Source organism: Pogona vitticeps, chromosome 1, assembly GCF_051106095.1.
Source record: "Pogona vitticeps strain Pit_001003342236 chromosome 1, PviZW2.1, whole genome shotgun sequence".
Lineage (NCBI taxonomy): Eukaryota > Metazoa > Chordata > Lepidosauria > Squamata > Agamidae > Pogona > Pogona vitticeps.
Genome location: NC_135783.1, coordinates 278,032,242 through 278,050,332, shown reverse-complemented (window position 1 = coordinate 278,050,332; position 18,091 = coordinate 278,032,242). Strand labels below are relative to the sequence as shown.

The following is an 18,091-nucleotide window of genomic DNA, read 5'->3' as shown; positions in this document are numbered from 1 at the left end:
ATATCACTTGTGAAAACAGTGCTTATTGCTTAGGACGGCCCCTGAATGCGGTGGTGGTGGGCGCCCCGACGTGCCCCTCAGCTCCAGCCGGCCTTTCGCAAAGACCCAAGACCTAGAATACGCAACACAGGACAATTAAATATAAACACCAGGATTTAATACGATTTAAATCTCACTGAGCAAGGGAACCTACCTGGTATAAATTCTAGCAGTTCCCAAGAATTAAACCGGGGATCGCGAGACGCTGTTTTCATCTTCATCTTCATGGCTTCCACGGTGGGCCACGGAGGCGAAGTAACAAGGCTGCAGATCTTTAAATTCAGCTGTTGCGGGATCTTTCCCATTTATTCCTGCCTGAAACGAGAAACCCTGCCAACTGCAACGAATAGCCCCCGATGGCGGCTTTGTTTCAGCGCATTTCCCCCCAATTCTGTTGTCTTTGAGGGCACAGGGTCTCCATTCTCGCCTGAATCCTTTCTCCAGTTTTAAGCAGTGTCCTTCTTTGCGGCGGAATTTACCTTTCAGGGCCGAAAAGAAGAGGCGTGAATATGGGTCCCGCCGTGCTGGTGGGGTGTCCCGTTTTGATATTTCAATGTTATTGCTGCAGTTGGCAATGTCGGCGGGGAGGGACGGAGCAGGATCCGGCCAAGGGGGAAGAAGGCTTTGATCCTTCTTATGCCGTCCGGGCGACCTCCTTCCTTCCTTCCCTCCCTCCCTCCCTCTCTCCCTCACCACCCGGCTGTAACATCCCCGAGAAGGAAGCTGCCATTCACTGCCAGGATCTTGCCTCCAGCTCCATGCGCTGCCTGCAGGGAGGGTCGAACTCCCCCTCCCCGTAGAGGTTGCTGGCTGGCTACGGCTGGAAAAAGACACCGGAGCATCATCCTCACGGTGTTTCATCCTGGCGGGTCGAAGGAAAGGTGATTGGAGGCGTTCCCTGCTGCACGCTTGCAAATCCCAGAGGGAGGGGCACCAACGTCGCTCCCAAAACGGGGGTAGTGTTGGGCAGTGGTTAGAGATTTGGACTGAGACTTGAAAGAACCGGAAAAGGCAGAATATAAAGGTAGTGATCTACACGGGGATTTTTCAAGCTCCAGCTGAGACCTCCAAACCTTCCCCTCCGCCCTTTTAGCTGCATCCCCTTCGCAGCTCCCCTTAGCTTTTGGCGGTTTCACTGGCACTTCGGTCGGATCCTGCAGGAAGATCGCCTTTCCTTTCCCTTCCACTCCTCCTTCCCTCTGATGGGCTCAAGGCAGGGTACAGCGCTCTACTCTGCAATTGCCTTCACAACAGCCCTGTGAGGTGGGGCAGCCTGAGAGAAAGGGGGCGTGGCCCAAAGTTGTGCAATGAGTTTTGAAACCAGAACATCACAAGTTCCCATACAGGGTCCTGATCGCTGCACCTACCGTTGATACAAGAAGGCAAAGCGATTCGCTACCCTTCGTGTGGGCCAAGCCATCAGAGCGGGCTGAAGTAACGTGAGTGACAGAAAACGATGCCAGGCATCCATAGCCCCAGATCAAACAAGGGAAGTCGCAGATGCCAGGTTGCATAACTGGGCGCCCCCGAAATTAATGCCGAAGCTACACATAAGCTTCAAATAGAGCAACGAATGGGCCCCGAAAGGGAGGAAAGGGCCACAGGGAAAGACGGATGCCCTTCACCACAGCACCGTAAATCCATATTTGAGCAACTAGAACGGTCCACGGCGCATTTCCGTCTTCACGCAAGAGCTCCCTCTATTGGCCCTGTGTAAAAGTGCGAGAGCCACAGTGGTGGCGTGGATAAAGGGCGGGACTAGAACTCAGGAGGCCTGGGTTCAAATCCTTGCGCAGCTACGGAAACTCACTGGGGGCGTGTAGAACAGTTAAACCCGCTCCTTAAATATTTCACCTTGAAAGCCCTATTAAGGTCGATCTTAATCCCTTCCGACTTGATGGCACATAGGCAAATACAGAACCCTCAGCATGTTTGCCACTTTCTTAAAGTGCTTCTCCATAAAGCACAAAATCCAGCGAGAACTGGCCATATGGCATTTGGAGCTAATGGTGTGTGTGTAAGTCAGGGGTGGTAAATGGCCAGGGGGACAATTCACGTGCGCCAGCCCAGTGCTTAAAAAGCCCTGTGGACAGCACACCCGGCGTAATTAGGCAGTACAGTACCTCTTCAGCTGTCCCTTGGCTTGCTTTGGTTGTGTAATTACGCACAACCAAAGCAAGCCAAGGGACAACTTAGACGCGGGTCTCTTGCCTCTCTGTAGTGCCTCCTCCTTTCAGAGTATATTTACACGTGGGACTTGAACAAAATATAAAATGTACTGTTGGCCGACATCGTTCAGAAAAAGGTCGTATGATCTAACCGCCCGCAACAATCATGGAACCACTAAAAAAATAATCAAGTAGATAGCTAGCTTTCAGTGATAGCTTTTGGGCACGCTGTGGATCCAAGGTGGCTTACAGTATTAAAAGAAACAGAGTTAAATGCTAAAAAAATTATTACACTGTTTAAAATGTATTAAGCAGTCGTCCTATTAAAACTCAAATAAGAGCATTATTAAAAGCTCGTGTAAAACTACAGAATAAAATAATCCCCTACACGTTCCACGTTCACATCTAGAAAGCTAGGCAGGAGTTTACGGTCTGAAACTAGCCGTATTTCCAATATGATCCGCAATACGTCCGACGTTTTGAGCCAGGGCTCAAAGTTTTGTAAGCGGTCTGAGTGGGAATGGGTATCATGCGCAGGCACAACACTGCCAATGAAATATCGAGGTCCTTGGCTTTACCCCTTCCCTTTGCAAAATGATGAGATGTAATTCGTTCGGTAATGTACACATTACAGACCTAAGACGGTGGTTTCCTGCTATAGGACTAACCTCAACTGTTGGATTCAGCCGTTGACTTAATAAGACTGATTTCTTCAATGGATCTGCTCTAGAGGATGCCTAAGCTATTGCTTTCAGGTCAACCTAAATCTTGTTTGCTCTTCTCTCTCTCCAGCAGACGGATGATGACCAAGGGGACGAAAATAAAGCCCGGGGAAACTGGTCTAGCAAGCTGGACTTCATCCTCTCCATGGTGGGTTATGCGGTAGGACTGGGCAATGTCTGGAGATTCCCGTACCTGGCCTTTAAGAATGGGGGAGGTATGGATTTTCCTCTCTTTTTACATGCACCCTGCTGCACCTCAGAAAGAGATTCACATCCCAAGGCCCTGATCCACCAGCCAGTTTAAACAGAGCTCTTTGCTTGATCCGCTAAAATTCGCCTCCCTTGGCTTTTGAATCGGGCTTCCAACAAAAAAATCGAGGGAAGGGGTGGGGAGGGGAGGAAGGCATTATATGAGAAGAAAGAGTATTCAGCTATCAAATTGCACTCCCCTCGCTGCTCTAGAAAATCGTGACCACATATAAATCCACGATCCTCAATAGACTCGCATGATAATGTTGATCTAGATGTTTTCATAGTCAAGATCACTTGTATGACTGCATGCCTATTAACACTCGGTAGCAAGCCTTCTCTTGAAAGAAAAAAAATAGATTTAATGAACTGCTTCCACGTGTTCGTATGGGTGAACAGACCAATCTAATCCGCATTAGTGACTGCAGAAAGAGAAGAGATGCGGAATATACAGCAAGTGTGAGATTTTACCTATGAAACGTAAATTAGGAACAAAATTTAGCGTAACGCCCTCTACGTTTTCAGAGAAGTTCAACACCACTTTCCCAAAATAAAAAAATAAAAACGATAACAAGCTTGCCGCAATATATTTAGTTGCGTGTCTTTTGATTGGACGAGGCCGTCACCAATCAGCATTAAGATGCCAAGTATGCATTCTTGAAATTTATGAGTCTCAAGACAATAAATACACTTCCTTCCCAAGCCACAGAGCCAGGAGAAGAGTAGATAGGTTAGAAGCAATGATCTTGTAGACACAGTTACTTGGGAGTAGACCATGCCGTGCAAACCTCCCAGGTCTTTATTCTTCTTAAGGGAAACTATCTAGGAACAAAGGAGAACAAAACGAGAGTCAATTAGAGCAAGGGAAATACGGAAATCATTTCGAAGAAGAAAGACAGCGCAAATAAAATAAAAATAAAGCAACCATCAGCAATCAATCCATGCTGACCCTATTTTTAACGGGCACCTGCCGGACTGTCTTGTAAAAATCCAGGAAAAAAAGACAGCTTACGTTAGGTGAGAACTTTGTAGAGGATGCCAAAATCAAAACGATTTTCATCCACTTCGGAAATGAAGGAAATGTAACAAAGTATTTTGTTGTTATAGTCACAAACAGCAATAGCGAAATTCTCCTTTAAATAATTCGACTAGTTTATTATATAGTTGCCGTTATTTTCGTCTTTGATTTTTATGACTAAACATGCAGAAGCCCGGTTTTTTTCTTCCAAAGCAGTATATTTATTATAAATCCACCAGAAGCCATCGTATACATGATAGTTTTCATTAATAAAGGAGCGACTTTTGGTTCTGTCCTAATCCATTGTGTAAACGGCCATCTCCTGCCCGCCCGCCGCCTCCGCATCATTTTATTTTGTAATTAATCAGTTTATTATGGGAGTCTCCATCGAAACCACTGTCCGTATTGTCTAATTCTATTCGCACAGTGGTCAGTATCCTCAGTTCTCCTTTAGTCATTTTTGTTGTTATTTGGGGTGAGGACATAGTATTGTTGTTTCGGTGTATAGGGAAATCAGTTCAGTTTTGCCTTAAAAGATTTGGTGTCTCAAAATCTGCGGAGAGAATCATGATTTCCGAACAGGCAATATTTTTTTGGGGGGGGGGCAGGCAGGGGCCTAATTCAAGGACTAACTCCTGTCCTGGGGACTGAGTGGAAAATTCCAACCAAACAGCACCAGGGATGAGGCATCTAAAAACATCCGCCCCAATGAAGTACGTAGTTGAAACCAGCTCTCAACTCACCTTAAGAAACAAGCAGTGTGTCTGGCAGATTTCTGCCATGGACATTTTGAGACTTTTCTTCATAATTTTTCTACCCTATGTTAGAGGAAGTGAATTTTATTCACGAAAACTTACACTGAATGTTTCATTTTTAGTGGTCTAAATACTGTAAAGGCATCACTTCTACTTTTAGAAGAAAATATTTGCTGCAATTTATTCCCAACAAGGGGAACAACTTCAGAGCTGCAATCCTATACATTCACCTCGGCTGTACTGAATGGCAGTGGGCCTTACTTCAGAGTAGACACGTATAAGTTTGCATTGAGACTCTGGTTATTCTAAAACACCGTGTTTCCAGCCTGCGTTAACGGGGCATAGGATGATGTGTTTGTTATTCACAGTAATCTCGTAGGTGCCTTCACAGAATCCGCTCTGCTATTGTTTGTCTAACCTGGTGCTAAATTTGGTTTAGAGCTGGAAACCTTCTCGAAATTCCGGGTTTCTGGATATATTCTCAGTGTAAGATGACCGATGGAAACCCTAGATTCGTAATTAACCCGAAGCGTCCCTATCTGGAAGTAAATCTTATTTTTCTTCCCAAAGGACGCTAATTCGGGAGAAGGGGAGGTGCAGTTTCTAGGAGGTTGTTGTTCTGTACGGGGTCAGTGCCAGTGGTTTGGAAATCAAAAGGCTTCTCATTCAGTGAGAATTTCGCCCGGCTTCGATGCCAGCATCGAAATTCTCAGCCAAACAGAATTTGGCACCAGTCTCGGCGCGAAGATCCCAGCTGGCCTGGGCTTGATACGGCGCCGTATCGTGGATCGATTAATCGACCTGTTCGGGCCCTCGATCGAGGCCGCTCGCCCTCAGGAAACGACTGTGGGACGCGTTTATAACAAGAACGCCTCATGCTGGAAGAAAAGGAGCCTTACCAACGCCCAGCAAAAGATTCCGCTGCTTCCAGCTTAGCCTGCTTCTTTTTATTTTTTTAATGCTGATTTCCCTCTCGCCACACTCCGGGAAACCCCCGAGACGCAGTTGTAGGTGATAATGGAGGGGATGATTGGTCCTAATTCAATTAGCTGCACCACCTGCTGCAAAGCTGGCAGCTTTTCCCGCTCGAAACTGGCCGCCTTGTTTGACGCGGCGAAGAAGCAAATCCGTGATTCCACCCTCATAGCCACGGAGAAAAGGCGGCCCGGAGGCGGCCCGGGAGGGGTCGACCTAAAAGGGGCGGCCCTTTTTGAGAGAGCTACAATATGTCAGAAAAGCAAAGTCCCGTGGAGTGTAAGAAGGCTTCCTTGTTTACGCTGTTCATGGATTTATTCCCATTTACATATCTCCCAGAATACATATCTCCCACCGTATGCGATCATGCGAGCACATAGAATATATAAAAATACGACAGAAAACCCATCACAAGATACAGGTGTGAGTGACCAGCAGTGCACTTGATCAGTAAAGCCAATTTGGGAAAATCTGGGTGAAAAAAACACACATTTTTTTAGCTGCTGCCAAAAACTCGGAATCGTTAATCCATGCCCCGTGTCCAGGGGCAAGGTGTTTAAATCCCACTAAAAGTAGATGCACTTTTTCCTCGAATAAGGATGATTAGGATCCGCCTGAAAAAGATGTCTGTGCAGTACCAATAGGGTGAAGGTTTTATGGGGACAAATTGACAAGCCTTTTCTGGGGCAAAATATTCTTGTCTTTTGTCAAGGAAACAGAACTGTTCCTAATAGTAATTCCCAAATAGTAATTCCCAAAGGAGTTGGCATTGTTTTTGTCAGGATGACCATCGCAGGGGTTGGGTAATACTTTTGCACTAAACAAAACAAGGATCAATAGCAAAGCAAGTGAAGGCGGGATGTTTTCTCCCAGGCTGTCTCTAAGATTTCTCTTCTCCCTTTCCCATTAGGTGCATTTCTTATTCCCTACTTGACAATGTTGGCTCTGGCTGGAGTCCCTATATTTTTCTTGGAAGTTTCTCTGGGGCAATTTGCTAGTCAGGGACCTGTATCTGTTTGGAAAGCCATCCCTGCCTTACAAGGTGAGCTGTGTCTTCTTCCTGTGCAGTCTGAAGGGAAGAGCCTGGCTTGACAGCAGTCTAAAAGAGAGAGCTGGAAGGGTTTCTCTTCTGTGGGTGAGGCTCTGCAGTCCTGCACTGACCTTGAAATGACCTTACAATGACAGATGGAGTAGCAATGCAGTGCTTTTTATGCTTTAGTGACTCTTTGCTGCATTTCCCAGCAGGAGAGCATTCTGCAGCTGCAGTGTTTCTCCTGTATCACCTACATGTTTATAATGCTTCCCTGCAGAGCTGAGTAACTCATGCTCCTTGAAGATGCTTTTCTTGGATACAGACATTCTGGAATTCCTAGTAAAACCCATCTACAGGGTGGTGGTGGAAGGCCCACTTCGGGAACCAAGGGCCTTTTCTTCACAGTTTCAAAATGAAATAGCAACAAAACAGAACATTTCAGAAACATTGACCCCAGGCTTTTAAAAAATTGCATAATATAAAACAATCTTATATAGGGTATCCTAAAGGATAACGTCAACTGGTTTCAAACATGGGATGATGAGTGGGATGAGCACTCCTCTGTCCAAACTAAGTGAGAGTTCTGGATTTTGTGCCATCTTCCCACCTTCCAAGGAAACATGTTCTGCTGTTACCTGAGAGTGGCAGCTAATGTAGGGTTAGGAAGATTTTGGCCTGCCAGATGTTTTGGGCTTCAGCTCTTAGAAGCCCGAGACAGCACAGCTAGTGGTAAGGGATTACGGTTGCCTGTCCTTGATTTAACCATTAGAGCCTAAGATCCACTTTCCTTCAGAATAATCCTCGTTAAACTTAGTGACGCTTCCCCCAGGATAAAAAAAGATAGCACTGAGCTGCATGGCATGTTGAACAACTTGTTATTCAAGGAAAACTGAGTTTATTGGGGGGGGGGGGCAGGGACATGAAATGATCTTAAGAGAACAATCAATTTGCATTATATGGTTAAACCTATGCATGTGCCTATATCTCACAGCTTTCTGGTCATTATATACATATGGATATATTTTACAGGCAGATATTATCTAATTTCCCCTTTTTCTCTTTTCTCTCCAGGCTGTGGAATTGCTATGCTGATTATCTCTGTCCTAATAGCCATATATTATAATATTATATTATGCTACACACTTTTCTACCTTTTTGCATCCCTTGCATCTGTGTTACCTTGGGCTTCCTGTACCAATCCGTGGAACACACCAGATTGTAGAGATAAAAACAAACTTTTGTTAGGTAAGTTGGCACACAAGTTTTTTTCGTCATGTGCTTTAGATTTTTTTTATACCTCTAGGTCAGTGGTTTCCAACCTTTTTTGGGTCATGACCCCATTTTATAATAGCCAAGTAACCTAAGGACCCCCTCCCCATAAAAAGGCTTTCTAAATGGGGCAAAAGCTGCCCTTGTCAGAAAGCAGAGGCACCTTTCTCCCCTGTTTCTCATACATACACACTAACTTTAATATCCCGCTCATAGAGATCAAGGAAGAAATTATTTAACAAAGGCTACAAGACATATAAGGCAACCTGCGACCCTTCACAAACACTTTGTTACCCCCCTTGGAGGTTGTAACCCCCAGATTGTGAAGCACTGTTCTATGTTAGCTAAGGTTTTATAAACCTGACAAATCAGTATGATGCATCTAACAGTTCTGCCTTAAAGTAACAGTTCTGCCCTTATAGGAGAGCATTCTCATAAGTACACCTTTGTATTATTGAAATTGTGGCATTGAAATGGACATTTATCAGATCCGAAATGATCAAAATAATTAACCTGTATAGAAAATGCTATCTCCATTTCACAGATGCATACTAGACTTGCAAAACTGAGGCCTGGGCAAAAGAACACCCCAACCAGCAAAAAACCATTATTACACATGTAGTGGATTTATTATACGAAGTTTTAGCCTTACCGATGGACCAATTATTGTATAGCCTAAATGGAAAGCGATCTAGGTAGAGAAGTGACTGGATAAGAGACTAATTGTTGATACTGTAAAAGATATTAACTGAGAAGTTACACAGAATAATATTTAAAAAGATAAAGCAGGGATAGTAATTCCACCCCTTCCCACTGCTTAATGAGAATTATTCCCCAGTATTTCAGTATACAGTGCATGCTACATTTTTACATACACATCAGACCTCTGTGGATTACCCTTTCAAACGTTCATTTCTCGTTTTGAAATATGGCCTTTTCTGGCTTAAATATCAGGGGTGGGGAGGGAACAAATGGTGCATCATGTGTCATGGAAACTTTTTATTAGGGGCAGAGTCTGAGGATCTATCATAAATATAAGTTGGGCCTTAGGGAGCTACCTGTGGACCACAGGCTGCACAATTCCCATTGTTGCTGTAAGAAGTGTGTTTAGTTTGCAGTCTTGATAACTGAATATTGATTTGCAGCGTATTATATTTTCAGGACAGATGCTTTAAAAATTAATAATACACTCCTGTGCCATTAGAAATTAGGTATTGAAAAGATTTTGGCAACTAGGCACACTGTTCTCATTTGTGCTACACAAACACAGTAGCTGAAATCCTGTTGCACAGTGTAGAACAACTAGAGGACACCCACTGAATCAGAGGCATTAGGTGAATTAACTTCTCCATTGGTTCTGTTGATTCAGTGGGCCTTCTTTAGTTATTGCTAAGTATGCCAAGCAACAGGATTGCAGCCAGTGAGCAGCTAATTATATTTTTCCCCTCTTTTGTACATTGTGTGAAGGTAACAGGATTACTATCTTATCTGCATCCAATAGCTGTCTTCGCCTTTGGTAATAAACTAGTCGCATTTTGTTCATGGCAATAATTGTTACACTGGATAAGAAGATACCTTTTTCTTCTTCTTTAATACCTGGTGTGGTAGGATGGCCTTCTCTCACTACATTAGAGCCTGATTTCAGAAAAGGGATGTTAAAAACTCTCATGCCCTATTCAGGCATTCAACAAAAGAGTTAATTTTAACTTGTGAGCAGAAAAAGCAGACTAGTCCCACCTCCTCCATCTTAGCTGCCACAGATGGAGAGGTAATTTGAAGAAGATTGGTCCTTCAGAGTAATCACTTTCTCTGTGGAATTGGGAACTCCATTTTTCTGGTTTTCTGATCATCTGCAGCACCCCCTTGAATACAGACCAGTCCTTTTCAGATTTACATCTTTATACATAGAGAGATATGATGGAGGGAAAGAGCAAGGCTAGTATGCGCCCTCATGGATTTTCGTAAATCCTTTTATTGAACACTGATCTAGGACTTCAGTATCCTTTTGTTTTTGGTTTATCTGAAGCCTACCTGGATTCCCATCCCACCCTTTGTTCATATCAGTTTGTGGGACTTGGTATTTTTCTTCCCATATAACATTTGTATATTTTTCCATATATTTTTCCATAATGTACACATTTGTTTATACACTGTCCCTATATATGCATTTGTGTGCACATTTCCCCATTTAATTAAAGTGTGTTTATGTGTAAACTTTGGTTGCATACATATTACTTTTTTGGATTTTTTACATCTTTGCATCATTTTGCACATGTGAAATATGCTTCAATACTTCACCAATGTGCGTTGCTGGTCAAGGTGCACATTTCCTAATGAGTCTTGGGAAGTGCGAAATGGCTAATTTTGGAAAAAATATAAAACATCACCAAAATCCTTTTCATCTCTATTTGGAAATCAGAAGAAAAATAAGAAGATAATTACCTTGTGCTGAGGTTGTGCATGTTAAGTGTTAGTGTACTGCAACCTAAATGGTACTTTGCTTGTACAGAGCTTCTACACTTGTGATCCTATGAACAAAATTCTTAGCACAAAATTCTAAGCCAATGGAAAAATGAGGAAATGGTTCAACTCAATACTGCTTGTCTGTTTTAAACTGTATACAGTAGTATTAATTTTTTCATATACTAGAGAAATCTTAATTTAGTCAACAGCTAGTTAGCACCAAGTGTATCAGAAACCAAGGGATGTGGTGGCGCTGTGGGTTAAAATGCAGAAGCCTCTGTGCTGCAGGGTCAGAAGACCAGCAGTTTTAAGATCAAATCCATGCGACGGAGTGAGCTCCCGTTGCTTGTCCTAGCTCCTGCCAACCTAGCAGTTTGAAATCATGTAAAAATGCGAGTAGATAAATAGGTACCACCTTGGTGGGAAGGTAATGGCATTCTGTGTCTAGTTGCGATGGCCACATGACCACGGAAGCTGTCTTTGGACAAACGCTGGATCTATGGCTTGGAAATGGGGATGAGCACCGGGCACTAGAGTTGGACATGACTGGACTAAATGTTAAGGGGAACCTTTACCTTTACCTATATCAGATCAGGTTAAATCACCTCACAAACCTACCACCATATATCTCTATCAGATGATTTTCTTTGTTAGGACAAAGTAATAATGAGGATGCATCTGTCCCTTTCCTTTTGGGCAGCCACCCTAAATAAGGCTGTCTCTTACATAGTATATTTGTTCAGTTGAACGCCAGATCATTTGAAAAGTACCAATTTAAGTGTTCATATTAAGTATATTTATTACAAAGCCCCAGAAGGAATCTTGTTCTCAGGGCCACATATAATGGACATATAGAATGCAATGCTCAGTATTCTCTACATATTCATGGACATGTATTTACACAATTCTATACATTCCATCAAGGACACCAACTCACTGAATGTAGATTATCAGGGTGCTCCCCCCACCACAAGGCTGCAATCATAGGCACCCTTACTTGAACTCACTGAGACTTCCTTCTAAATATTTAGAGTTACATTTTCATTTTCTTATATGCACAAACATCCTGCTTTTATTTCCATCATCAGTAACAGTAAGCTTCCAATGCATCACTAAGACATTCACCACTGATGTCCTATATTGTCCTTTTTTTGACCTGTGTGCCTCCTTAGTTTTTAATATCTTCAGCTGTAAGTTGTGGATGTCACAGCGACTGATTGTTCAAGTAAATAGGTTGGTATTAGTTTCATATGATTCTCAATTGGCTAGAAAGTCTTAGATATGCTTTTACAAATGCATATTCAGTTTAATAGAGAGGGAAAGGATCTCAGATCCAAACCCATGATGATGTAGAGTATCTACTCCTACAGGGTCCCTGGTACATATTCAACTATTTATTCACTTGCAAGTATGATGCCTGGTACGATTCCTGTATCTTTAAGGATGGGATTATAGAAGTGAGACTTCTCTCAACATAAACCTTTAGTGAAGAGAGAAACTGCAGCTGGTAGATTCCCTCTCCTCTCAACAGAACTTGTAATGGCTCAGGATATCTTACAAGCACATTAATCTAGTGGATGCCACACTCGCCTTCTGAGGTGGATAGTCTTGTAGATTCTTTTGGAATCAGTAAGCCCTGGTATGGCAATATATTTTGCCTCTAACATCCAGAAGTCTGTATCCCTTTCCAATGTGCTGTTTCACAGATAAATATCCCAGCAATACATCAGAAGCAGAAAAACCCACTGCAGTATCTAATACAAAACAGATCTGTGGGTATAGCACAAACCCTTTGTGCCTATTGATTTATTGTTTGTATTTTGGGAAATACAAAGCGGATGCAAAGACTTCACAACATGTCATGGTATGTTTTATGACTTCCTGCCAGAAAGGAATTGTAACTGAACAGGTCCATAGAATCTGAATTAGGATCCCTCCATTTTTAGAACATCTCCAGTATTTGTGATCAGCTGGAAGGTTCAGCTAGTAGGATTCATTGTGTGTCCAAGATTCATTGTGTGCATATTTAACAGGCAAGTGCCTGAGTATCTGGTCCACATTCTTGGCAAGTTTTGATATTTAACTTAGATATATGAGGGAATTTGAAAGCTGTTATTTGGAAATCACCTCCTCTCTTACTTCCCGTCCCATGTGGTCATTCCTCCCCCCCCACCATCTTTTGTGTATTTGATTTTGTCTGTGTAGCTGAATTATGTGTTGTAACATCAAGCCCACTTGGTTTCTGCTGAGAATGAGGAGAAGGTAACACAAGGGAGGTGCAGATGAGTTTGGGGGAATAATTTATGTCATTTCACTACATTACTAATTAAAACTTTAAGATTTCCTGGGATCCAGTGTCAATGGGATGTTTATTAGTCAATTTCTTGTATACGATTCTGCCTAAATTGATATATGTTGGAATGCATAAGCGTTCTTTTCAAGTAGTTAGACAACTGAATAATTTTCATTGTAAATTTCTTCCTTTCCTGTCATAGTCCATAGCTTTAAAAAAAGATGTCAGCTGAATCTCTGGAATGTTCGCATCCCAGAAATTCCATGAATGGAATTTGCACTACAGGTCTCTATCACATTTGTAAAACAGAAAACTTGAATATCTGCCTTATATTTTCCTGTGCAGTTTTGTATTTATCATGCAAAAGCCAGTGCTGTTCAATGTCAGTGACAAGACACTTGGTTAAGCAAGCCATATGGCATTTCCTCTTAAAAACATTCAACAGTTATATGTACTATGAAGAGTTAGTTATCTCTAAACAAGACTTGATCAGTGAAAATACATCAATTGTGTATGTTCTGTAGGTGAGCCTCAAAATCTTTAGCACATCTTAAACAAAAGAAATGATACGTTCTTCCAAAATCAGGCAAAAGCTGGAAAGAATATAGTCAAAGTGGCTGGTGGGCACTGGGCATTTCTAGACTTATAGAGGGACTACTCCCTGTCCCTGCACTAAGCAAAAAGCCAATTGTACCATTTTACTGCTTCAGCCGATGCATAATGCTTATTGATTTGGAGCAGAGTATGTTCAGATCTGTTCATGCTTCTGCCTGCTGCAATATTTATTGTGAAGGTGTACAACCTTGTAAAGATAACGCAGTGAAGACTACACTATTGTCTTGCATTTGCTGGTATGATTGCTTATAGCTCAAGTTCTTGTTCAGATTTGCATTCCAGTCTGGAATATGCCAATTGAAAAATGTAATTTCATAGTTTTAAAGAACTTCATACACACTTGAGAGTTAGAAAAGTGTATGGAAACATTAAAAACAATAGTAACAGTAACAATAGTAATAATTTACATTAGGAGTTGAAAAAGCGCAGTTGGCTTGCCTAAGTTTCAAATTTATATATTTTTTCTTATTAACAACTAGCCATGTAAATGTAATTTGATGGTAGCATCTTCCACTTCAGTGTTGTAATTATTTTCTGCCTATCCTTCAGGGTTTGATGGATAGCACTGCATACAAAGATTTGTTTGTCCTCTACTGCAAACTGACTGCGCCCTCTGCTGATCTGAATGGTCAAATGCAGGGAAAGCAATATCTCTAGAAAGCTAAACTGTAAAAATCTTGCTGCACTGCAGCAAAACTGACCTTAACTGTCATCCTGTGATCTTGCTCATGCTACAGCATGGTCTAAACAAGGCAGATCCCGTATATCCTACACAGTTGCCCATGATCTGCACTAGTGTAGATTTTAGAACTGCTCAATTCTGAGATGTGTTCATTTATACAAATTCATTTAAGCCGCAGTACTACAGCCTCTTATCTAGGAGTAAGTGCCACTGAATCCACTGGTGCTTGCTTTGGAAACGATTTGCACAGGATTGTGTTATAAGCAGATTTTAAAGACTTTCAAGAGAAGTCAAGTAACAATAACTTTGCACAATTATTTCAAATGTTTTCTTTTGAAGGGATTCCTGCTTCTACCAAAATATGCTACTGTGTTTGATGTGATACATCAGCATTATACAGAATTTGAGAACAAAAAGAAAAAGATTGAATGCAATATATGAAGAATGTAGATGCCTTCATTCATGAAGGTTTTTTTTTTAAAGGAAAGTCTAATTCCTGCAGCTTATTTGGGAACCCCCTTAAAAAAAAAAGAAGCCCAATTATTCCATATTTTTGACATGCAAAAATTAAAAACAATAATCCAAGCCCATGATTTTCCCCTCAGATCCTCATATTCAATTTTTGCAGTACATACCACACAGAGTTAGGCACATTAAAATCAATTTCAGTGAATTTTAAATGCATCTATTTCTGTTTTCAATTGTGATGGCCTTTAGAGTTTAAGTATATTATACTTTATAAGTAAGAAGACTATTTGTATACAAGATATCAGGCAGTAAGATGTATGGTGCCAGGGATAAAAAGCGTCTACAGCTTTTTCAACTTCTAGTTTCCAAATAATGTTCAGGGGATTCTAGAAGTGAGCAGAACAGTAGGAGAGCTGAATGATAGCATACTACTACACTCTCTGCTGGCTAACTTGAAGTATAACACCTTGCTTGTGAAAGATCTGTGTATACCTCCATGTAGAAAGCTAGTGGGTTGCGATGGCAATTGCCTGTCATTGTTGACCATATTGGGCTACAAGGACCTATCATCTCACCCAATAAAGGCAACTTCCTGTGCTCTGATTTTTAAGACATAATTTCAAAACACCTCCATCAGTTAATAGAAATGTTGTCTGTACTGAACTAGGTGGCTTGGGAAGGTTGGTTAATTCCTCCGAATAAATAATAAAGCTCCTGATCTGCCCATTTGTCTCAATAGATGTGCATGTTGACAAAATTGTTAGCATTAAACAACCAACCAGAAGTAGCAATGATGGCCATAAAAATGCTCAAAGCATATCTGAGTGATAACCCTCATTAGGCTAAAGACAAATCATGAAATTGTGAGCAATTTTTGGAGTTCTCCAAAAAAGAGTTGTTTTTGTCAGGTATGAAAGTAATGTGTATAAACAAAGTAAAAGAGGGAGAGGCTTACATTCAAAGCATGTAGCCATCCCCATCTAGCTACAGTCCTAAAATGGAACATAGGAGAAAACTATAAGCATCACATATCACATGCTGAAATGATTTCCTGTTATATCTGGGACATTCCCAAGAGGTGCTAGCAGGGAGAAATCAAGCAAGCCACAATGGTTGATCCCTCATTCTGTGAAACACTAAATCCAGATGTTGAAGATAATTCTGAGTGACAGCTGAATTTAATTTTTTTAAAGTGGGGGAATCAAACATTTTTGTAGCTTTCCTATCCCAGCATATATTAGGAGAGTCATAGCCTTATTGGACAAGGAGATATAAGATACATCTGATGGCTTTCTTTCAGGATGGAAAAAGAGATACAGCTAGTCCCAGCAAAAAATGTTTGGAGCCTTTCTCTGTCAGACATCATGAGTTCAACGTCAGGGGAGGGCAAAGGTGTAGTTCTTGAGTAGGGTGAGAAAGCTTTAGATCCTTCTAAGTTCCATACATGCTCTTAACAAGGGTACATAATAGCTTAGGACATATTAGAAGCTCTGTCATCAGATCCTTGCAAACTAAGAGGTAGGTTTCAATAGAGCTTACTCTGAAGTTTATCAGATTTATAGAATTGCACTTTACGGGTGAAGTCCTGTTCAAGCAGGCATAACATAAAGTTATCTATATCTAAATGTATGAGGTGTCATGCATGGCAACAAGGCCTTGCACACTTCAATTGAGCAATTGGTTGTGCAATTCCCATAGTCAGTGTTGCTCAATGTGCTGTTGGAAGTGCTTTATGGATACCACTTCTGCCTTGGAACTTCCATAATTACTCCCGGTGTAATATGGAGTTATGCTTATAGCTAAGCAACAGGATTTTGTCCTATGATTTGAGATATTAAAACAAATCTCATAAAGCATATTTTTAAAAATTAAAATCTGAAAAGGTCTAACCACTGAATTTCTATTGTGGGAGGGAGGGATATCCTAGTTAAGAGCCCCAAATTATCATCTTACTACACAGTTATTCATAATTACTTCTTTTTTGAGACATGTCTTCTTACACTTGCATATTACATACATGTTTTTATTTTTTATTTTTTAAAGAAATGGCTAATGTTTTGGCATTAGGGCACATATATCTTTTAAAATTCTCTTGAAGAATGAATTTGCTGATTGACAGTTTTCATGCAGAGTAGTAGTATGGCATGGCAAATTCCCTTCTACACAAATGCAGAAGCCCAAAAAAACTGAAATCTTGCTAAACCTAGCTTTAGATGAAATGGAGCACATAATACTTCTATAGCAGCTCAACAGTGTTGATTCAGTGCATTTTGTCCCACGGCAACTTTGTTCTTCATCCATAAGGCAGAACACATAAAAACAGGGACTCAAGTTTTGCAGGTTTGTTTACTCCCAAGTATTATTTCGTACACTTCCAGTTCAAGTGATAAATCAATAATCCAAGAAATATGGATATATTTTTGTGCATTCCTGTGACTCGATAAAGTTTAGCCATATAATTCATATATAGTTCAGGGTGACTGGACTATTCCTATGGATTTTTGAAAGTAGATTCGTTACTTATTAGAATATAGTTTACAAGTTGTTTCATCTGCCTTGAATGCCTTCAGATGGAAAAGCAGGGCACTCATTCAAAATAATAACATCCAAAGTGGACTTCTAGTTTAGTTTCCAGAATTGTAGTTGGTAAGTGTAACTTACAAGCTATGCACAGACTAAATATTTAATTTAGTGAATCTTTCTTTTTCTTTCTTTCTTTCTTTCTTTCTTTCTTTCTTTCTTTCTTTCTTTCTTTCTTTCTTTCTTTCTTTCTTTCTTTCTTTCTTTCTTTCGACAAACCAAGTACACAAATAGTTTATTAACAGCAGTATAAAATGACTAGTCGTACCTTCACAGATTGGTATTTAATGGTTTGCCAGTCATTTTACAGTGTAAAGTGACAAGTCATTGTCGTATAAATTTTGCAGCAAAGCATTAGAACGAATACTGTTAGGCTGCACACAGAAGCTGCGTTGAAATAATGGCTATTTAAAACTTTGTAGGAATAACAGCTGGAAATAAATCCCAGTTGCCTGCTTCCGAAAGCACGACTATTACAATATTTGGAACTGTAGGTCCAGCCTGTGGATGTTCAATAGGCAAAAGAAATGGGTTCTTCATGCTGCTGCATTATAGGCAGCAACTATCCCTCAACTGCCCCTTCAGTTGAGCAGTAGCTGTATGGCTACTGATAATTCAGGACAAATGACAAAGTCATTGTATAAAAGCTAAATGTTTTGAGATAGGCTTATGCTTTTATATAACACATGCAGCCAGTCAGGAAATTCTCCACTGGAATGACAGAGGCCCGGTTACATGATTTTGTCCCTATTTACTTCAGTA

General features: G+C 41.1%; 1 protein-coding gene across 1 annotated transcript in view; it reads left to right on the top strand.

Annotated features, from left to right (window-relative positions):
- The first annotated feature begins 6,862 nt into the window (after positions 1-6,862).
- The window catches only part of SLC6A5 (solute carrier family 6 member 5), a 77,616-nt gene continuing 66,387 nt past the window's right edge, over positions 6,863-18,091 (top strand). The window contains exons 1-2 of the mRNA XM_020782878.3: positions 6,863-6,968; positions 8,031-8,204. Coding sequence (XP_020638537.3) covers positions 6,863-6,968; positions 8,031-8,204 — 280 coding nt within the window. The remainder of the gene's footprint in view (positions 6,969-8,030; positions 8,205-18,091) is intronic.